General features: G+C 42.0%; 3 protein-coding genes across 3 annotated transcripts; 1 reads left to right on the top strand and 2 right to left on the bottom strand.

Annotated features, from left to right (window-relative positions):
• Positions 1–432: 432 nt before the first annotated feature.
• Positions 433–8,827, bottom strand: LOC134182087 (segment polarity protein dishevelled homolog DVL-3-like). Its single transcript, XM_062649419.1, has 17 exons — positions 8,599–8,827; positions 8,161–8,230; positions 7,412–7,476; positions 7,118–7,158; positions 6,936–6,989; positions 4,465–4,558; positions 4,295–4,400; positions 4,164–4,233; positions 4,015–4,102; positions 2,760–2,811; positions 2,616–2,692; positions 2,474–2,538; positions 2,353–2,412; positions 2,059–2,292; positions 1,888–1,976; positions 1,131–1,212; positions 433–1,077 (listed from the first exon to the last, which is right to left on the bottom strand). Exons 1-17 carry the CDS (start codon positions 8,760–8,762, stop codon positions 605–607), a joined length of 1,884 nt encoding a protein of 627 aa, XP_062505403.1. The 5' UTR covers positions 8,763–8,827; the 3' UTR covers positions 433–604.
• Positions 8,828–8,880: 53 nt separating this feature from the next.
• On the top strand, positions 8,881–11,818 carry LOC134182338 (tRNA pseudouridine synthase-like 1). The gene is made up of 8 exons (XM_062649737.1): positions 8,881–8,981; positions 9,045–9,102; positions 9,222–9,348; positions 9,507–9,570; positions 9,640–9,780; positions 9,874–10,032; positions 11,481–11,535; positions 11,600–11,818. Exons 1-8 carry the CDS (start codon positions 8,935–8,937, stop codon positions 11,798–11,800), a joined length of 852 nt encoding a protein of 283 aa, XP_062505721.1. The 5' UTR covers positions 8,881–8,934; the 3' UTR covers positions 11,801–11,818.
• On the bottom strand, positions 11,797–17,381 carry LOC134182337 (uncharacterized). The gene is made up of 10 exons (XM_062649736.1): positions 17,123–17,381; positions 16,994–17,050; positions 16,537–16,663; positions 15,317–15,406; positions 14,927–15,057; positions 14,774–14,864; positions 14,012–14,669; positions 13,643–13,789; positions 12,268–12,409; positions 11,797–12,065 (listed from the first exon to the last, which is right to left on the bottom strand). The coding sequence occupies exons 1-10, from the start codon at positions 17,193–17,195 to the stop codon at positions 11,797–11,799; spliced, it is 1,785 nt and encodes a 594-aa protein (XP_062505720.1). The 5' UTR covers positions 17,196–17,381.
• Positions 17,382–17,434: the final 53 nt, after the last annotated feature.

Raw genomic sequence — 17,434 nt, forward strand, 5'->3', positions numbered from 1 at the left:
TGCCACTATTATCTAGTAGTCTTTTTGTCAGTCATTAGCATGACTTGTAGTAGAGTAATATGTATGCGAAAAGTGCATGTGGTGTGACATCTCCGTGAGATTACTACAGGTGGTCTATCGTTGATCAAAATCAATTAACGAGGTTGCTTTACATGTATTTCACAATTATGAGGTAGGACATACGGGACTACACTGTACATGTGTGTGTGTATGTGTGTGTGTGTGTGTGGTGTGTGTGTGCGTGCTTGTGCGCGCGTTCGTCTGCGCAGACATCAAAGGCTCACACTATAGCAGACAGCAACTACAGGCTGAGAGCCACAAAATTTCTCAATTTGCACATCTTGATTACTGTATGTCAACTTTATCATATTCGATATACCAGCAGCAATACCCTCAAAAAGAATAATAGACTCTGCTGTAACTCTGCTAGTCTGTTTATGTAAACTCTTCACATCTAATCTGCAACTTACAGCCCGATGCATCCGCGCACAAGCTGAATATACCCACAATATGTACACAGACATGCATGCACTCCATCCAAAGTGAAGACGGTGATGTACATCTGTTCAACTTACTGTTACTCATCGCTACATTGTGTCTTAAGTTACATCACGTCCACAAATAACTCGCATGGATTCTCTCCCGCTTCTCTCACACTCTCTCGTCCGCTAATGATACTTCCCTCCTTCTGAAATTGTCGAGGAATGACGAGAGACGAGATGATGCTTGCCGTATCAGTCAGTGTGTCGTTCGTGTACTGCGATAGCTGATCGCTCTCCGGAAGGAACGACCGCTTGTCTTTACCCTTTTTCTTATTCTTATCATCAGCACTGTGGCTTGATCCCGACCCACTTCCTGACGTCGTCTGTGAGTATGCTCGGCTCGCACTCGAGTAGGTACCCTGTGGTTGTGATCCATTTGTTGTGTACGCCAAGTACTGAGGGAGTTGGTATCGTCCCGGAGGAACAGCATTGCCCACGGGTCCAACAGGTGCAGACATTCCCCATGGCATGGCACCGGGTAGAGGACCAAGGGTGTCAGTTTCTCCTTCCTCGTTGAGCCGCAATCCAGCCATACCTGAAAAACAAGACAGTGAGTTGCGAATGCAACCGAGTTAACTGTTGTCTTACTGTTTGTTGGGATGTCACCAAATATATAGTAGCATTGCTCCGAAAAGGTGATCTTGTTGACTGTGTGTTTAATGAGGCCCATCTACACACAAACTCGATATAAAAATTGGGTAATATTCATTGCTCTCCTACAAGCTCATGCATCACAATCACATGCATGTCCATATTACAAGCCTGCTATGTGTCCAATAGAAACCAACACACACATGATATCCATAGTAATACAACTTCACTGCATACATCCAATACAAACTGACATGCATATGTATAATACAAACAACATGCAGCATATGTCCAATACAATACAACACGCATGTCCAATATAAACTAACACAAACATACAGGTAATAACACATTCACTGCATGCAGCCAATACAAACCAACACGCATATGTATAATACAGACAACATGCTGCATATGTCCAATACAAACCAACATCCGTAACACAAAAAAACAATACGCCATATCCATAATACAAAAAACCCAGCTGCATACACCCAATACAAACCACCACACCACAGTGAGTGCATGCCTCAAAACTAACAATGATGCATCAGAATAAACATAATAATGCCTCAGGCTGAACACACATTACCCCTTGTACACATTACCCTTGTACACATTGCCCATGTATTACCGTTGTTACCAAATGGAAACTCATGTACATACATACTCAAGGAGCCCACATACTCATACATGCATAGCAACCTCTGGCTCTACGTTATGATACACTATGAAGCTTCTAGTCATCTCACACCTTGAGCAACTGAGACGCATACTTCCTGGCTTCACGTCTCTCCTTGAACCCCTCCACACGTTTATACAGCCAGTCGACCACATCAGAGCCTACATAAACAACACACCACTTCACATCTCCAACCAACAACAATCTTAACCAACAAGCTGTAAACCACTAATCCCTCCTTACCGGTAAACGCCTTTGGAATTGTCATCTTCAGCCACAATCGATCTCTGACCTCAAGCCCTGACTCGGGTAATGACATTTTTTGTACAACAACTGGTGCAGGTGTAGACTCTGGTAGCTTTGGTCCCGTGTAGTCCATCCCACGGTCTGACTCGGGCAGGGAGTTTGAGAAGGAGGAGCTCGATGTCGTCATGGAGCTCATAGTTGGACTGTTACCCATAGGATGGAGTAAATCCTCTAAACATAAGTAACAAAGTGAGACACATACATGCAACAACAAAGTCACATAGAACTGACGTCGTGCAAGCTGTGTGTGTTGCACCCAAGCAGATGGATCAATCGGTCTAATCGGATCCGCTACAATACAACAGTTTCTAAACTCCTAGAGCTCCAAACTGTCTGTCTGTCTATCTCTTACTTCTAGGCTCAAAAAATGGTTGCGGATCTGGATCCCAACATTTTGCAACAATCAGCTTCAGTGGCCTACAAAATAGAAAAAGTGGATAACGTAAGTGATCCGGATGCCATCAACAGGATTGCATTATTACTATTATTATTACCCTGGCTTATGCACAGTCTCTCGTAGCACACGAACGGCATCGTCATTGCTCATATTCTCAAAGCTCACATCACCAACCTGTAAGATCACAAGGCTCAAACTACCATGTGGTTAACACCAAAAGGTGTGTGTGTTATGTTATTACCTGAAGAATCATATCGCCTGCTTGAATGGTTCCATCCTCGGCTACTGCTCCTCTAAAGCAAGCAACAAAGCATCGGTAAACCAAACGTCGAACGTGCCATCTAAACAGCTGCTTCAACGAATGTTGTTTAGCCGGCATGGTGGTGAGCACCTTACTACACATGGTCGGGCAGCAAGTATGAACTCTAGTGAAGCATACCATGCTCTATATAGAGAGATTAGAGGTTTGGAATTCTGGGCAGGGTAAACATCCTGCACCACCAATTTCCACCTCATCTGCTCATCCCAACTCAGCCAGACAGGAACCATACACAACTGGCCGACAATCCAGTTAGACACTCAGCAACAAGCATGTTGTGCAACCAGATTCTCTCTATTAGATTCGGCGCTGACTGTAACTCAATACCACAAGTCACTGGTCCAAATGGCTTCACGAAGCCAACACAATTGCAACTCCCTACATGCAGTAGAAAGAGAGCTAGCACTACAGCAGCCATAGCAACTGTATCAACAGTCACCTCGGCATAACAAGAGAGTGTCCGAAAGGGACCGAACGTAGTGCATAACGACATGGTGATAAGCAGCCGTGATGAATAAAAGAATGGTGGCTAGGTGTCTGTACACTAACAGGATTTGTCTATATAGAAAGACAGAGCACTATAGAATGGCATCTCCACTAATGCCCATCAACTCAACCTAACCACTCATGCAGCTCATTTTTGCCAGAAAATTGAGCGACTGCCAGACTGGCAAGACCGTTCTTGTATGTAACAAGCAGTATCATTCCCTACTGAATTATTACAAAGCCAATAAATGTGATCTGTCTGCATGCCATGCCATAGAGAGAGAGATAAAGAGATTCTATTCTTGTCTGACAGTTTCCTGCTAACTCTATGATGGCTCATCTTTTATGGAAAGTGATGGGGCTGAGTACCACATCACATGCCAACCAGGTGTCACAAAAAGTGAAGCATCAATAGAAATGTGTTACAAGAAATAGCTGCGTTTCAGAGAAAACACTTATTGCCTCTAATACGAAAATATCTCAACCTTCACTCTATACAAAAATATCTCAACCCCCACTTCAATACAAAATACCCACCGGAAATATTTGGGATCTGCATGACAACGGGACTGACAAAATTTCAGCATACCAACCACAACATGCTCATCTCTTTTACTTAAGTTTTCTATGGTTCGACAGGTTTCTGGTCAGTTTATTGGATATTGTATGTGAAAGATCGTTCGGAACTCACCCCTTCATGACAGAGCCCACATAGATGCCTCCATCGCCAGTCCGATTGGCTTGGCCAACAATACTAATCCCAAGGAACTTGGTTTTCTCTACACAAATTGCACAAATTGATACGATAGATTAGTCGCTAATGAATTCCTAGAAACCAACCCATCGATAGATGGATAGTCACAATTGGCATTGACATTGTGGAGCTGCTAACGCTGCTATAAGACGGTGCCTACACAATGAGAAGTGTAAACTGTGTGACAAAGTTTGTCTGAGTGAATGCAGAAGCTTACTCTGTGCATTGAATGATGATGGCGTCGTCTGCCATGTCGTCTGGAGCTGTGGTGCGAGTGTCCTGTGTGTGTACTCGACGTCATGTATGTATCAGACGTGTAACAACTGTAGAAATTTACGTCACAAAAATTAAATAATTCAGATGACATTCGGATGAAAGGAAACCGGCCTTGTTGCATCATCAGCTGAATCCAGGTAGCTGCTGTTCTCGGTTTCGGTCGTGTAGATACTACAACTTTCATCGGTGTACACACTGGCTTGATCTATACAAACCAACCGCTATAACAACAATTCACACCCAATGGACATGTATTTGTATAATAATTTGTAAAGATTAAATTTTGAAAAGGTGTACAGTGATTAACTAGTGAGTGTAGTACAAACAGACTGCCCACACATAACTGATTGATACAATGTTCACTAGGTAATGTTGCTGGTGTGGAATACTGTACATGTGGGATGCATTATATTACATGTATACAACAACATGGCTTTGTACTGTATTCAAATGCTTTGTTATCCAGTCTTGCTCCCTAATTGTGACATCGTAACACGTCTACCTATGCTGCAGTGTGCACAAGGACATACAAACTATCGTATTCTCACACACTTAGTTACATGACAGCATTAGTGAAGTTTACCAAAAAGTTACTTTTTTTAATTGAATGTCTGGTAACTATACCAGCATGCTGGTAAGTTATACTGAAGAAAATTGCTAGTAAAAGTAAGGGAGCAACTACACGCGTGCTGTAGCTGCACATGCACATACACCATGAATCGATCACAAACAGGTAAATATTCAGTACAAAGAATCGGGCATCTACAAACGATAATCTTGACACAACAGACAAACAAACAGACAAACAGACAGACAGTTTCACATGTATTAGCTTTGATGTATAAAAATATATGAAGATTTGACATACAGACAGACAGACGTCTGCTTCCCTGATTTCTTTGGTCTTGGAGCACTACAGGAAATGGGGCGAAGAGGCATGGAAGTTTCTTCAAAAGTTGGCAGAGCAGTCGTCAGATAAATTTGGTCAAGCCAATCCTCCAGAATTCTTAGATTTTTGGAGGAAATGATTTGCAATCCAACTGCAAAGATGTAATGCCAGCATCATCAGAAGAAAAGCGTCGCCACTCTGTGCAACTAAAGAATTTAAACTGGATTCTAGCAGCACCCAGTTTTAGCCATTAGTTGGCTGAAAGCTGGATAGTAGCATAATTTTTTAGCTGATATGTGTACACATATGTGCATTTTCATAAAGCTTGCGAACTTTACTTTTTGCCTTTCGCTGATATGTATTATAGTTTTATGTTTGAAATATATGTAATGACGGACGGACGGACGAACAGACAGACAGACAGACATAGACAATACCTAAGCAACCGAAAATGTGAGAGGGCAGAACCTGTTCATTCTGGCACAACAAACAGGCATAATATGCATGCAGCTAAATGTCTGAAAATACGTATAATTAAGCAAATGCCCAAAGGTTGTTCAACATCCTTTATTCTAACTGATTGCTTGCTTTTCAAATTTAAAAATTGTGACAAGGCTTGAAGCTATATGTATACGCTAAGTGCTTGTACCCTTTGTGGTCTAACTGAGATATAAACTACAGTCAAGTTCAATTGTCTACTTTCTTTGTTATGTCTTGCTTGAAAGATGATGCGTCATCAACAGCCAGGATGCCCACAAGCTTTGGTTATAAATAAAAACAAAGGTTTGTTGAAAAATCAACAGACTACAACACCTTAGCAATCTGGTAGTAGCTAATATCCATGAGTGTTCAACAGGTCCTTCTATTGTCTTCTAACACTAACATGTACCAGCTCAAAGGGCCTTTTCCATTACAAAAATTAAAGAAACTCAACCAGGTGGTCACAGTGGATAAAAGGCCCTGGTACTTGTTACAGTATTCTATATGTTGCCCACTAGTCACACCACAACACAATCTGTTTATTATAATTTTGTCTCTGAGAAGGATGAAATAGGTACATACTCCCTGCCTCATTGCCACATGGCCGACCTGTTCCCGATCATTTCTATTCATTTCTCAAACCTCAAGCAAGGTTGCCATGTAATCATCACATCCCATACAATATTACTATTCTAAAGGTTGTACCCACAAATCAACAAAACACATACCCACAACCACCAAACATAACAAACAAGCAAACCCAATCCTAAACTCAACAAGTAAGTTACAACATAGAGCATCAACTGGTGAAGCTGTGATAGCAAGTTGTCACTATTTATTTAGTATTAATGTGTTGCATATTAGTCAACCAGTTAGTAAAATAATGTGGCTTGCTAGTGGGGTTTATACATTAGTATTTGCAAGTTTAGTGTAGTGTTAGTGATAGCTGACCTTCTGGTTCTGTCTCCCAGTTCAATCAATCAATCAGTGAAGGGAGAGATAGAGAACAACAAGAGACATGGGTTAGTGCCTTATTGCCTATCACAAATACATACACAAACATGCAGGGCTGACAAGAAGGTGCAGCTAGGCCTATTGCCACCACAAATATGACAGCAATGATGAGATAGGAAAATAAAGAGATAAGTGATCCATTATCATTACAATAGCTGCAAATATATTTTATGTGAGATGATGATGATTGCAAACTCACCTCTGTATCGACGACCATCTCTCTGGTTTCGAGCATCTCTCCTTCTGTGGCCGCCTGTAACACATCATGTAATACAAATAATTAATACTTTCTGTCTGTTTAATGATACAAATCAAAAAAGTATGCAGCAAGACATAATATATAAAGACAAATTGATTATCTATTGTGAAACACTGACTCACCCTGTCGATTTCTTGAGCTTTCCAGTTCTACCTCTTCATGGCTATAAACAGACGTAAGGTGTTACTTTACAAACTACCAGAAGGGCAACAAGCAAACAAGGCATATCAAGCAAATAGAATTAGCACGCGACTAGACGGCTTTCTGTCTGAACCCTGACAAGACATGCAGGCAGTCGATGAACATCTGGATAGAAGTGCAGCAGCCAGAGGGCAAAATGGAGAGAACAAACTGCTCTCATTGTTCGCTTGTTGCTAAGCGAATTTATTAGGCAGAAGAATGTTGGTAAGGCTTACCTCCTCGAGTCAGTCTTGACAACCTTGTCGGAACCCTTCTCGCTCGAACTGTCTCCAGACACGAGCTGTAAACACACACAACATATTCATACACACACACACACACACACACACACACACACACACACACACACACACACACACACACACACACACACACACACACACACACACACACACACACACTTGACTCCCTGAAAATACTTAAAAAAGACCAAAACTAGCAATCTATTGACAAAAGTTGAATATTTGAGCATCGAATCCACTGACTGCCATACATACTGTCAAAATCAATTGTTGAGCACATGCCGTCGACCACGCCCATTCGTAATGAATGACAAGTAACAACAGCTTGATGATCCGATTACCGACCGGAACGAAACCGAGAAGCTCGCCGGCCGCAAGTTCGCAGCGAATCCTCGCGTACAAAGAAAAGTTGACGTTAAAAAATCGCGCCGACGCGTCCTCATCCGGATGGCCGCACAATGAGCGAAATACAGACTCCCAAAACACACACGCAGACTGACACAAACGCGTGAATTTCATGTCCGAGTTCGCTAATTGTTGACTTCATGTTTTGCCTCAGAAAAAGTGGCAGCGCGACGACGAGATGTCGCATAAAAGACAACATATTTAGACATTGTTGTGGCCGTTTTGCTACATTTAGTATTCAGAGTCTGATTTGTTTCATCGCCACGCGTCTGACAGGCGCACGGCACGCATACACTATCAGCAGCAAATGCACGTACCCAAGCAACGACTCTGCCGTTTACACAAGGGAGTGAAGCCTCGTCGCTTGTGACTTCTTCTTTCACCACACTGCAACACAACACATGGCACACTGTAGCACGTTTGTAAGTACAGTAACAAGCGACGCATTTTCATTGGCCGCCAGTATGAGGCTCGAACCCCAAGGGACGACCGCTCAAACCCCAAGAGACGAAATGTAACAACACAAACCCACGCATGCAGAGCGCAAACGCAAACAAAGCTCGACAAGACTTCCAATTGTCTCTCCAAAATCCACGCAAACACATCAGCGACACAATCAGTGTCATGAGATACTCGACAGCCGCTCACAACACCTAGCCTTTCCTCCCGCCCGGGTTTCCTCCAACCATTTCCGCCCTGCAGACCTCCATTTCCTCTCCACCCTGTCTAGCACTTCATCTCCCCAACTGTCTCACCCGAAATCCTCGTCCATCGACTTGAAAAAGAACTTATAATTTGGCCGATTGAGAGCCTCCTTTAGGTCTCTTAACTTCACTTCATCAGGATTCTGGTTCAGCTTGACAAGGTAAGGAGTTTCCTGCTCGTCGATGTGGTATATCACCTTCGTCTCCGTCGCCATCTTCTCTCCGAGAGTGTAAACAGTCAAATGCCTGCGGTTCGGAGGCGCTACGCATTCAAGAACGTCGAGACTAAATGGATCAGTAACTCGCGTGATTGTTTAGTCACGTGGTGTTAAACACCTGCCTTATTTAGACACGTGTTTAGACTTTGTATTCTAGGATAAGGACGTCATGGTGAGGTATTTGCTCGGTTTCGAGTATGTCGGCACTGCTTTTAGGTAACGCAACAAGCTAAATTTGCAGTCGCCTGCTTAACTGTTGACCTTCGCGTGTGTGTATAGGGGTGCGTCACGTGTTGCATCGGACTCGTCGATTCCTGCAGTGCAGAATGTCTTGGAGGTCGTTGAGATATTGTCTCGTGTGTGTGTTTATACGTGTGTGTGTGTGTGTGTGTGTGTGTGTGTGTGTGTGTGTGTGTGTGTGTGTGTGTGTGTGTCAATGTGTATGGGTGTGTGTAGTCTGCTCTGGTAAAGCTCAATCGCGCACAAGCTGTAAGGACAGCGCTGTCTAGTCGAACTGATGCGGACGTTCATGCGTTGTGTAATACAATGCATGTGGATATAGACAGAGGAGTAGACAAGCCAGGTAAACATGTTGACTATCTTCCTTTCCCTCTGTCGTGTGTGTGTGTGTGTGTGTGTGTGTGTGTGTGTGTGTGTGTGTGTGTGTGTGTGTGTGTGTGTGTGTATTCAGTTTGTCCACTTGGTCTAACGATTCCTCTTGCTTACTTCAACTCAATTTAGCTTATTCACCTGAAACCATTATGAATGCAGTAAATCATTACATGAGAAAGGCATATCCCGTAAGGTATACATACATACATACATGTAACTCAATTAATTCCTCATGCGTAGTTGTTCATGTTTCCCTTTTCAGAGTGCACACTGTCTACAGAGTTCCTGATAATTTTCATGCAAGATATTTTGCCACTGGTCGAACATACGTTTATAGAATTTCTGCCAACTGCAAGTTTCTGACTGTATTTGAAAGGCATAGAAGCTACAGCATTCCTCACAGGTTTAATAAATGACTGATTGATATGACAATTCATCAGTTGTTTGTATCTAAATATCGTGCTGGATGTTCTGAAATTTGCCTGGTTGTGTGCAGGTTGGATGTAGATGCAATGAAGAGAGGAGCTGAGGTGTTTGTTGGGCTTCATGATTTCACCACATTCTCTCGGGAGTCGGCGAAGACCAACATGTGGAAGACAATGGAAAGAGCAGAGGTGAGGGATGGACGTGGATATGCTATTCCATCTTGCGATGAGTGAGTTGATCAAGTAGCTCACACACACACACACACACACACACACACACACACACACACACACACACACACACACACACACACACACACACACACACACACACACACACACAATCTGTACATCAGATCCAATTGCCTTGATGTAATAAACAGACTTACACGAATCACGTGGAGACGCATGAATTCATCACTTGAAGTTAGTGTGAGCTTTGTCCATCTTGGTCGATTGTTCTCCTCTATAACAATAATCCATCCTCCTTGCTGCTTATTGATGTTGTAGATGAAAGTCAAATAACACTTGCAAGGCTAAAGTATATGCACGTCTTGTTAGCATCCTGTACCTCTAGCCATTCCATAAACTCTGGCTGAATACTTAGTAAAATTTTAATTTTAAAAACAAGATTTGGTGAACTGCCAATATTTGTGGTGGGTCTGTTTATTGGGCTGGTTGTGTTGTAATCAATAACACTGTTGATCTGTGAAAAACATGGCCTGCTGTGATGCCTCAACAAACTGCTTCTATAACACTGTTGTACTAATGTTGTCACAGGGTGACCATCAACACAAGGGCATTGTCATCCTCACAATGTAACCACAAAGTTAGACTGACGAGGCTTACCGATTATGTCCTACTTGCTCTGGAGGGAATAAGAAGTAGGACAGTTGGGAACTGGTACATCTCACTAACTGGAATGCATAAACGTGACGGTCCATTGGATGATTGTAATAGCTTATGTTCTCCAGCAAAGCAATAGCCACAGATAAATAACTCTGTTGATGTGGTTAACCCTACACTAATGACGTCAGCCTTATTTCATAAACATGGCACTAAAACTGATTACCCAGAAAACATCGCCAAACATTTACCATCAACATATCCCAAGCATGAAACCAATTATACAATTCGAAGCAACTCCTAGGGCTAATATTACACCAAACAGCAATCACATTTTTGTCATTGTAACCTTTATGTTGTTGACTGTGACAATCAGCAATACTTTATGAAGATTACACGAAGCGACTTTCAATCTTGTCCCAGTTCGAGAGCTTTGTTAGTCTTGATGTGCTTCAAGAACTAACTGTGGCTGTGTGACAAACCTATTGATGTCAGTAAGAATTCTTTCAGTCAACATCTTGTGCCATAATGGTGGTACAGTACAACCTTGTTACTTGTAATGTGTAACCTTGTCACAGTTAGCAGTGTTTATGATTGTAACAAAGTCTGCCACTACAAGGAGGTAGTACAAAAGGATACATGACACAAATAGCATATGAGACTCAGCTGTATCTAAAATATCATAGCCTAAGTGATTATTGAGCATTCTTCTTGATAATGCCATAAGCTTATTGCCTGATGTGTCTTCTAATGTGATCATGATGTGACTCAGGAGGCATACAGTAGTAGTCTGGTTGCATGCTTAACAATCTACTTAACTCTGTTTGTATAGTGAGACTCAATATATTGAATTGGAATTTAAATCCAAGTCGTTTCTCTACCACCAAGTAAACATAATCTTTGGTGTTTATACTGCACTAAATGTTTTACTTCCTATGTCTTTTGTGTTAGGTTCGGTTGATGACTGGTGCTCTTGTGGATGTAGGCTCTCACAAGATCTCACCAGACGAACTACGAATACAACTCAAAGCTTGTTCTAGACGTTTGCCTATTCGAATGGCTCCTGGTTATGGACTTTACTTGACTAATGTCAGTTACAGTAATCATGATATAGTTTATGGTACAGTGAGCAGTCACTTGGGACTGACTTAGAACAGAGAACTTACTCCACTCTCTGCCTCACCTCCTCCCGTCATGTTGAACGAGAATTCTTGGCTTGTTGTCGTCCCTCCCTCCGTTGACTGTGACATGGGGCTGTTGTTGCCAAACAGGGAGCCGAGACCAAAGGTTGTTTGCGGCGACCCCTCGGTTAAGAATGAGTGAGTAGAGAAGCTAATGTTTGGTGTATTTGGTGGGAAGTGACTTGGTGTGTTGGATACTGAAGGGGTGGAGAAACTGAAGAAGTCAGAAGCAGACCCTATACCACAGAGCAAGACATCTGTGACATTGTGTGTGTGTGTGTGTGTGTGTGTGTGTGTGTGTGTGTGTGTGTGTGTGTGTGTGTGTTTGTGTGTGTGTGTGTGTGTGTGTTTGTGTGTGTGTGTGTGTGTGTGTGTGTGTGTGTGTGTGTGTGTGTGTGTGTGTGTGTCCACTGTTCATACACTGACTGATTGTATTACCTGTTTCTGGTTGTGGCGATAAGGATGGTACAGTGACTGGAGGGTTGATGTCTGGTGACATCCAAAGACCGAGTTGTGCATGTGCACTAGACCTTTGTGGTTCACGAGTCACAGCAGCTGAAAGATTCGATTCACCGACTCTCTACAAATACCACACACACATATCAGCTTCATCTGATAACAAAGTGGCTAGGAAGACAGATGACCAACAGACAGTTAGACAAACAAAAAACGCTTGCAGGGTGTAGCAATGGCAGTAAGTATACTCAAGTTAGCAGAACAAAAGAAGGTCGTTCTTCTGCAAACAATTCTCTGGTCATCAAACAGTCATGATCCTATACTGCTACATACCTCCTATTCAATAATATTTCCATCTAATTTATGTATCAAACAAGTCGTTCTTAGTAATTCATTGAGACGTCCACCAGCCACACAAACCCAGAGTTGCATTGAATTGTTGGAATAAGATGATATCTAATAACCTTTGGACGGTATCTCTCATTAGTAAACATTGCAGCAAAGTGTGTGGGTTGATAGGTATCAGTCAATAGATGGTAGGAAATGATGTCCAGAATAAACTGGTTTAGGTTACTATAGTGAAGAATCAGTGTGAACGAATAACATTCCAGCAACGACAGTGTGTGTGTGTGGTGTGTGCGTGTGTGTGTGTGTGCGTGTGTGTGGTGTGTGCGTGCGTGTGTGTGTGTGTGCGTGTGTGTGTGTGCGTGTGCTAGAAGGGAGGACTGAGGTCACCAACATAGTACATGCAAACATACAGCATTGGTTATTTGGTTATTCCACATGTATAAGTAAGAGGGTATGCCCATTGTTCAGTAATGACTGACTTTAATGTGCACATATGTAGCACGGAGAATGGCCACTTGAAAATTTCCTATTCATACAACTATTGTACATCTATGTCTTCATGCCAAGCCGCAGAGCTATTAGGCACCTACCGTTTACTGACATACTTATGGTTTCCTGATAAACAAGTTGTTTTATGATATTAAGGTCTTCCCACAAAGACAATGAGCAAAGAGGTGATGGTCGTTTGAGGTCTACCGGTTATGATATGCTGCAGGGGTACTGCTATTTGGACTTAGTGGAGAACAGTGTGTGTTACTGTTGTCTACTGTCTACTGCAGCCATTAATTAACCTAAAGGAGCTGCCAATAAAGCATATCTATTCTTGGAGTGTTGGTGGAGATGCTCATTGTTTGTGTTCCTTGTCTCTGATATGATTACCCATATATGGTTATACACCCCATTCTGAATGGGTTGCATCAGACAGAAGCTCACTGTTGTGGTCTGCAGTAGATGAGGGGAGAGACCAAGGGCTGGACTTTACTGTACAATGATGGACGATGACCTGTACCTCTTGCTCTTGTCTGTGTGAAGGCATTGTGGCCACACTGTTAGCTTGAAACATTGGTCGACTCTCGTATGAAAAATTAATAGGGGAGTCTGTGTTAAATCGTCTGATTGATTCGTGAGTCTTCTGGCACATGGCAGAATCAGTGACCTACAGTACAAGAAAACAGTTTGAATGATATCCCCTTCTTACAATAAAATAATGGTAAATTTTTGATTCATACAAACAACAATATAACAGTCTGATGTATTGAGTTGTAGTCTAATGTATTGCGAGATGCATCCCTCCAATACAATGATATTTAGTGGCGCCGAGCTTCGCAGCTAGTCTACTATTACAGCATACATGCAACAAAAATATTAAATCACATACTTCAATTTCCATTGGAGTAGATTGTTGTGAAGGTACTACCATCAAATTTGTTGGAGTGCCACACTGCTCGATGTGAGTGAGACAACTCTGCTGTTCACTCTCAATTAATTCGTCACTCTGACAACTGTCAGTCACTGTCATAGTCTGTGACTGTTCCAAACTGTCATCATTGTTGTTATTATTCTCTACGTTCAGTAGAGAAGAAACTGTGTGTTGATCCTCTCTGCTTGTGATGAGATTAACAACAAGACGTTCTGCCGGTGACGTCAGCTTCGGCACTACAATTTGAGAAGCAGCAGATGGAGCAGTACTTGCACTAGTGTTGGCATCCGTCCTCACAGACAAAGACTGAAGTTGAGGAATGAAAAGCCGAAACGAAGAGGCGAGCATCCTTGTTGAATGTGGACTCACAGGTTGTGTATCAGCACGACTGCGTGCATCTGTGGAAAAACCTTGTGATTGAGTTAGAATTTGATCCAAACCGTTTGCTGTCTTGTGCTGTGACTCGATTGTCATTTTGTCCAATTCTTCGATGTTACATTGCTGTAGCGTCTCAGTCTGCTGCTTCGCCTGCAGGTCTTTCTGCTTCTGGTGAAGAACACGCTGCACTGCCATCATTTCAGACACAATTGAACTTGTTTCACATCGCACCTTGGCTCTAGAAAAACACAGCATGTGTACACCGAAGTGTGTTACTTCAGACCAAACTAAGAATTATGTTGTGCTAGTACATTACGTCCAATACTTTACACACTGACTTACATATGAATTACCCACTGATTGAGGGGTAACAGTGATTCCGTGGCTTTGATTTTTGTACTTAGTTCCTCCTCTTCCTTGCTGAGCATGTCAACTGACAGCAGACAAGGTGATTTGTCTATGAGCATAGTTGTTGAGTTTTGTGTTTGTATGTACCTTCTTCTTCATATTCTTTTGTTGATTCTTTACATTTCTTTACTTCTTGAGCGAGCTTGGAGCTCTCGTATTTCAACTGGTACTGCATCCACAGTTCTTCATACTTGATCACATGTCCTTGGAGCTCACACCTTAAAATATAAGTATCCCTGTAAGCTTGTTCAAACATTGACAATATAAACGTATTGCTTAGTATGTTGACCGGCATCTGGTAGCATTTTTGTTTGTATTTCTGTGCTGCAAGGCATTGTACTGCAACAGCAGCTGCTACAAGTGCACACCTAACTGTATTTATATCTACAGCTGTCTGCATGTCTGTCTCTGTTTGTTTGTATCTGTTTGACTATACCAGCTACTGTAGCAAAAGATGTTATTTGTGCAACTGTGTACTTTCTTGTCTCTGTCTTTCTCTTCTCTTCAGCCAGAACTTTCTCCATCCCTGCAACTTGATCATGAAATATGCTGCACGTTTTCTTCAAGCTAAAAAATTAACTGTTACAAGCCACACACACACACACACACACACACACACACACACACACACACACACACACACACACACTACTACTACTACTGTATACAGCTGCCAGGTATCTGGTCACGCCGCCCCACATGGGGAGCTGCTAGATCAGTGACCACGTCACCCCTCTATACTGGAGAACAAAGATAAAAAAACGTCCAAAATTTAAAAGCAATAGATGTAACGTTCATAATAAACTACAGTTCCCTCCTGTCTCTTCTCCTGCCACACTGCCACCCTCGTCAGTCATCTACACTCTCGCCTTCACTATCCATCCATCTTCTCGTCTTTATCATCCATCTACGCTCCTGTTCTCATCAGCCATCTATGCTCTTGTCTACACCAGCCATCCATGCTCCTGTCTTCATCAGCCATTCACGCTCAATATCGCATACCACTAATGTCAATCAAAAATTATTGCTTAGATCTCCGAACCATCGCCGTTGTTCTATGTAAAAAATGAGATAGCAACTGAGAGGGATGCAAGTCTTCTGCAGTTGTACAGAAGACGTTTGATGTGAGTGATACCATCAAACTTACGTCCCGGACTCACGATCAACACTGGTCCCCTTCTGTGGTGCCCTTATGTGTGGCTAGCTCCTCACTGATTGTATCTGGGCATCCAATAGGTGGTTAGAGTTAGAGGAAACTGGACGAAGTCAACAGTAACAGAGCACAACGTACTCTGGGTGCCGTCATGCCATATCTGGGGCGTGTGCGCACGCACGCACACACACACACACACACACACACACACACACACACACACACACACACACACACACAAGTATATTTATTCATTGGAAGGTTGCTTCCACAGCCTGTATAAAGTTCTCTGCATTTATAGCAAAATCCAGTCCAACTGACACGAACATCAACACATAAGTATATAGAACCAACACATCTGTGTATTACTTCAAACTAGTAAAACGTGCATCATCTCTATAGCCATCATTATTAGAATGTAGTATACACCCCTATGCAACTTTAGACAGTTTGCATGCTAAGTAATGAATTAAAATACAAACAAAAAGCACAGACAAAAAGATAAAAAGACTTGCACATTTGTATACACTTGTGTTTAATTAACCTTTCACAAGTCTCTTTATTGTGCCGAAACTGCTTGTGTAAACGTCTTATTTCAACGTCTTTATTTGACATTTCATCTTCTTTTTGCTTGATTTCACCCTCTTTCTCAACTATAAGCTTCTCAGTCTCTAACAATCAATTACAAAGAGACAACAATGAACCATGAATGAATGACAGCAGATTTTATATATTGTAATGTTACATACAACCACTAAAGTATTGTACCTAGTAAAAACAGGTGTAATGATGCACTCTAAAGTTTCTTGGAAGTCTTTAATTAATTAATTTCAAATATGTTTGTAGATAAATACATAAACAAATAAACCTGTCTATTATCTGTTACAGTTTGTCATTTATCTATACATTGTATGATTTTCAGTTGAGCAAACAAGATGTCTGGTGTGGTAACAGCTCTAGCAGTATTTATAAAACAATTTCAATATTAACATGTTTTAAACCTTCAAAAGCCTTCTTTTCCATTTCAAGCTGCAATGCTAGTTGTCGAATCTCAAATTCTAGAAGATGAAAGAAAAGTGTCACAAAAGTACAGAAACTCCACTCGGTCACCACGATGTGGCGTTACTGACCTAAAGCAGAGAAGTTCTTCTCAAATTCTGTGGGTTTTCTTGCCTCTATTCGCTGCGTGCCAAACAACGCCATCTTCTCATGCAGTCAGCGGTAGAGTGACTGAGGCGTCAGTGAAAATGAACCGTCGGCATTGCACAAATTCTCTCATAAGCTCGAAAACGTCACAAATTAACTTCAAGCATCGCTTTCCCATCAAAACCTAGTCAAAAAACGTAGGGATTCGAATAATCAATCGTACCGCCACTAAAAATGAAAAATTTCGAGTCGTGTACGTTGATATTGATTTCGCGCTTCTAAAACTGTCATCATAC

This window comes from Corticium candelabrum, chromosome 7, assembly GCF_963422355.1.
Source record: "Corticium candelabrum chromosome 7, ooCorCand1.1, whole genome shotgun sequence".
Lineage (NCBI taxonomy): Eukaryota > Metazoa > Porifera > Homoscleromorpha > Homosclerophorida > Plakinidae > Corticium > Corticium candelabrum.

Excerpts from the sequence above, each read along its gene's own strand:
- LOC134182338 (XM_062649737.1), top strand. The coding sequence starts at position 8,935 with ATGGTGAGGTATTTGCTCGGTTTCGAGTATGTCGGCACTGCTTTTAG. Across the intron at positions 9,103-9,221 it reads CAGTGCAGAATGTCTTGGAG|TCTGCTCTGGTAAAGCTCAA; the intron begins GTCGTTGAGATA and ends GGGTGTGTGTAG. Across the intron at positions 10,033-11,480 it reads GCTATTCCATCTTGCGATGA|TGAGACTCAATATATTGAAT; the intron begins GTGAGTTGATCA and ends CTGTTTGTATAG.
- LOC134182087 (XM_062649419.1), bottom strand. The coding sequence starts at position 8,762 with ATGGCGACGGAGACGAAGGTGATATACCACATCGACGAGCAGGAAACT. Across the intron at positions 8,231-8,598 it reads TCGATGGACGAGGATTTCGG|TGTGGTGAAAGAAGAAGTCA; the intron begins GTGAGACAGTTG and ends GTTGTGTTGCAG. Across the intron at positions 4,234-4,294 it reads ATCATCATTCAATGCACAGA|GCACCGTCTTATAGCAGCGT; the intron begins GTAAGCTTCTGC and ends CTCATTGTGTAG.
- LOC134182337 (XM_062649736.1), bottom strand. The coding sequence starts at position 17,195 with ATGGCGTTGTTTGGCACGCAGCGAATAGAGGCAAGAAAACCCACAGAA. Across the intron at positions 14,670-14,773 it reads AATCAGTGGGTAATTCATAT|AGCCAAGGTGCGATGTGAAA; the intron begins GTAAGTCAGTGT and ends GTGTTTTTCTAG. Across the intron at positions 12,066-12,267 it reads ATCGCCACAACCAGAAACAG|GGTCTGCTTCTGACTTCTTC; the intron begins GTAATACAATCA and ends TCTGTGGTATAG.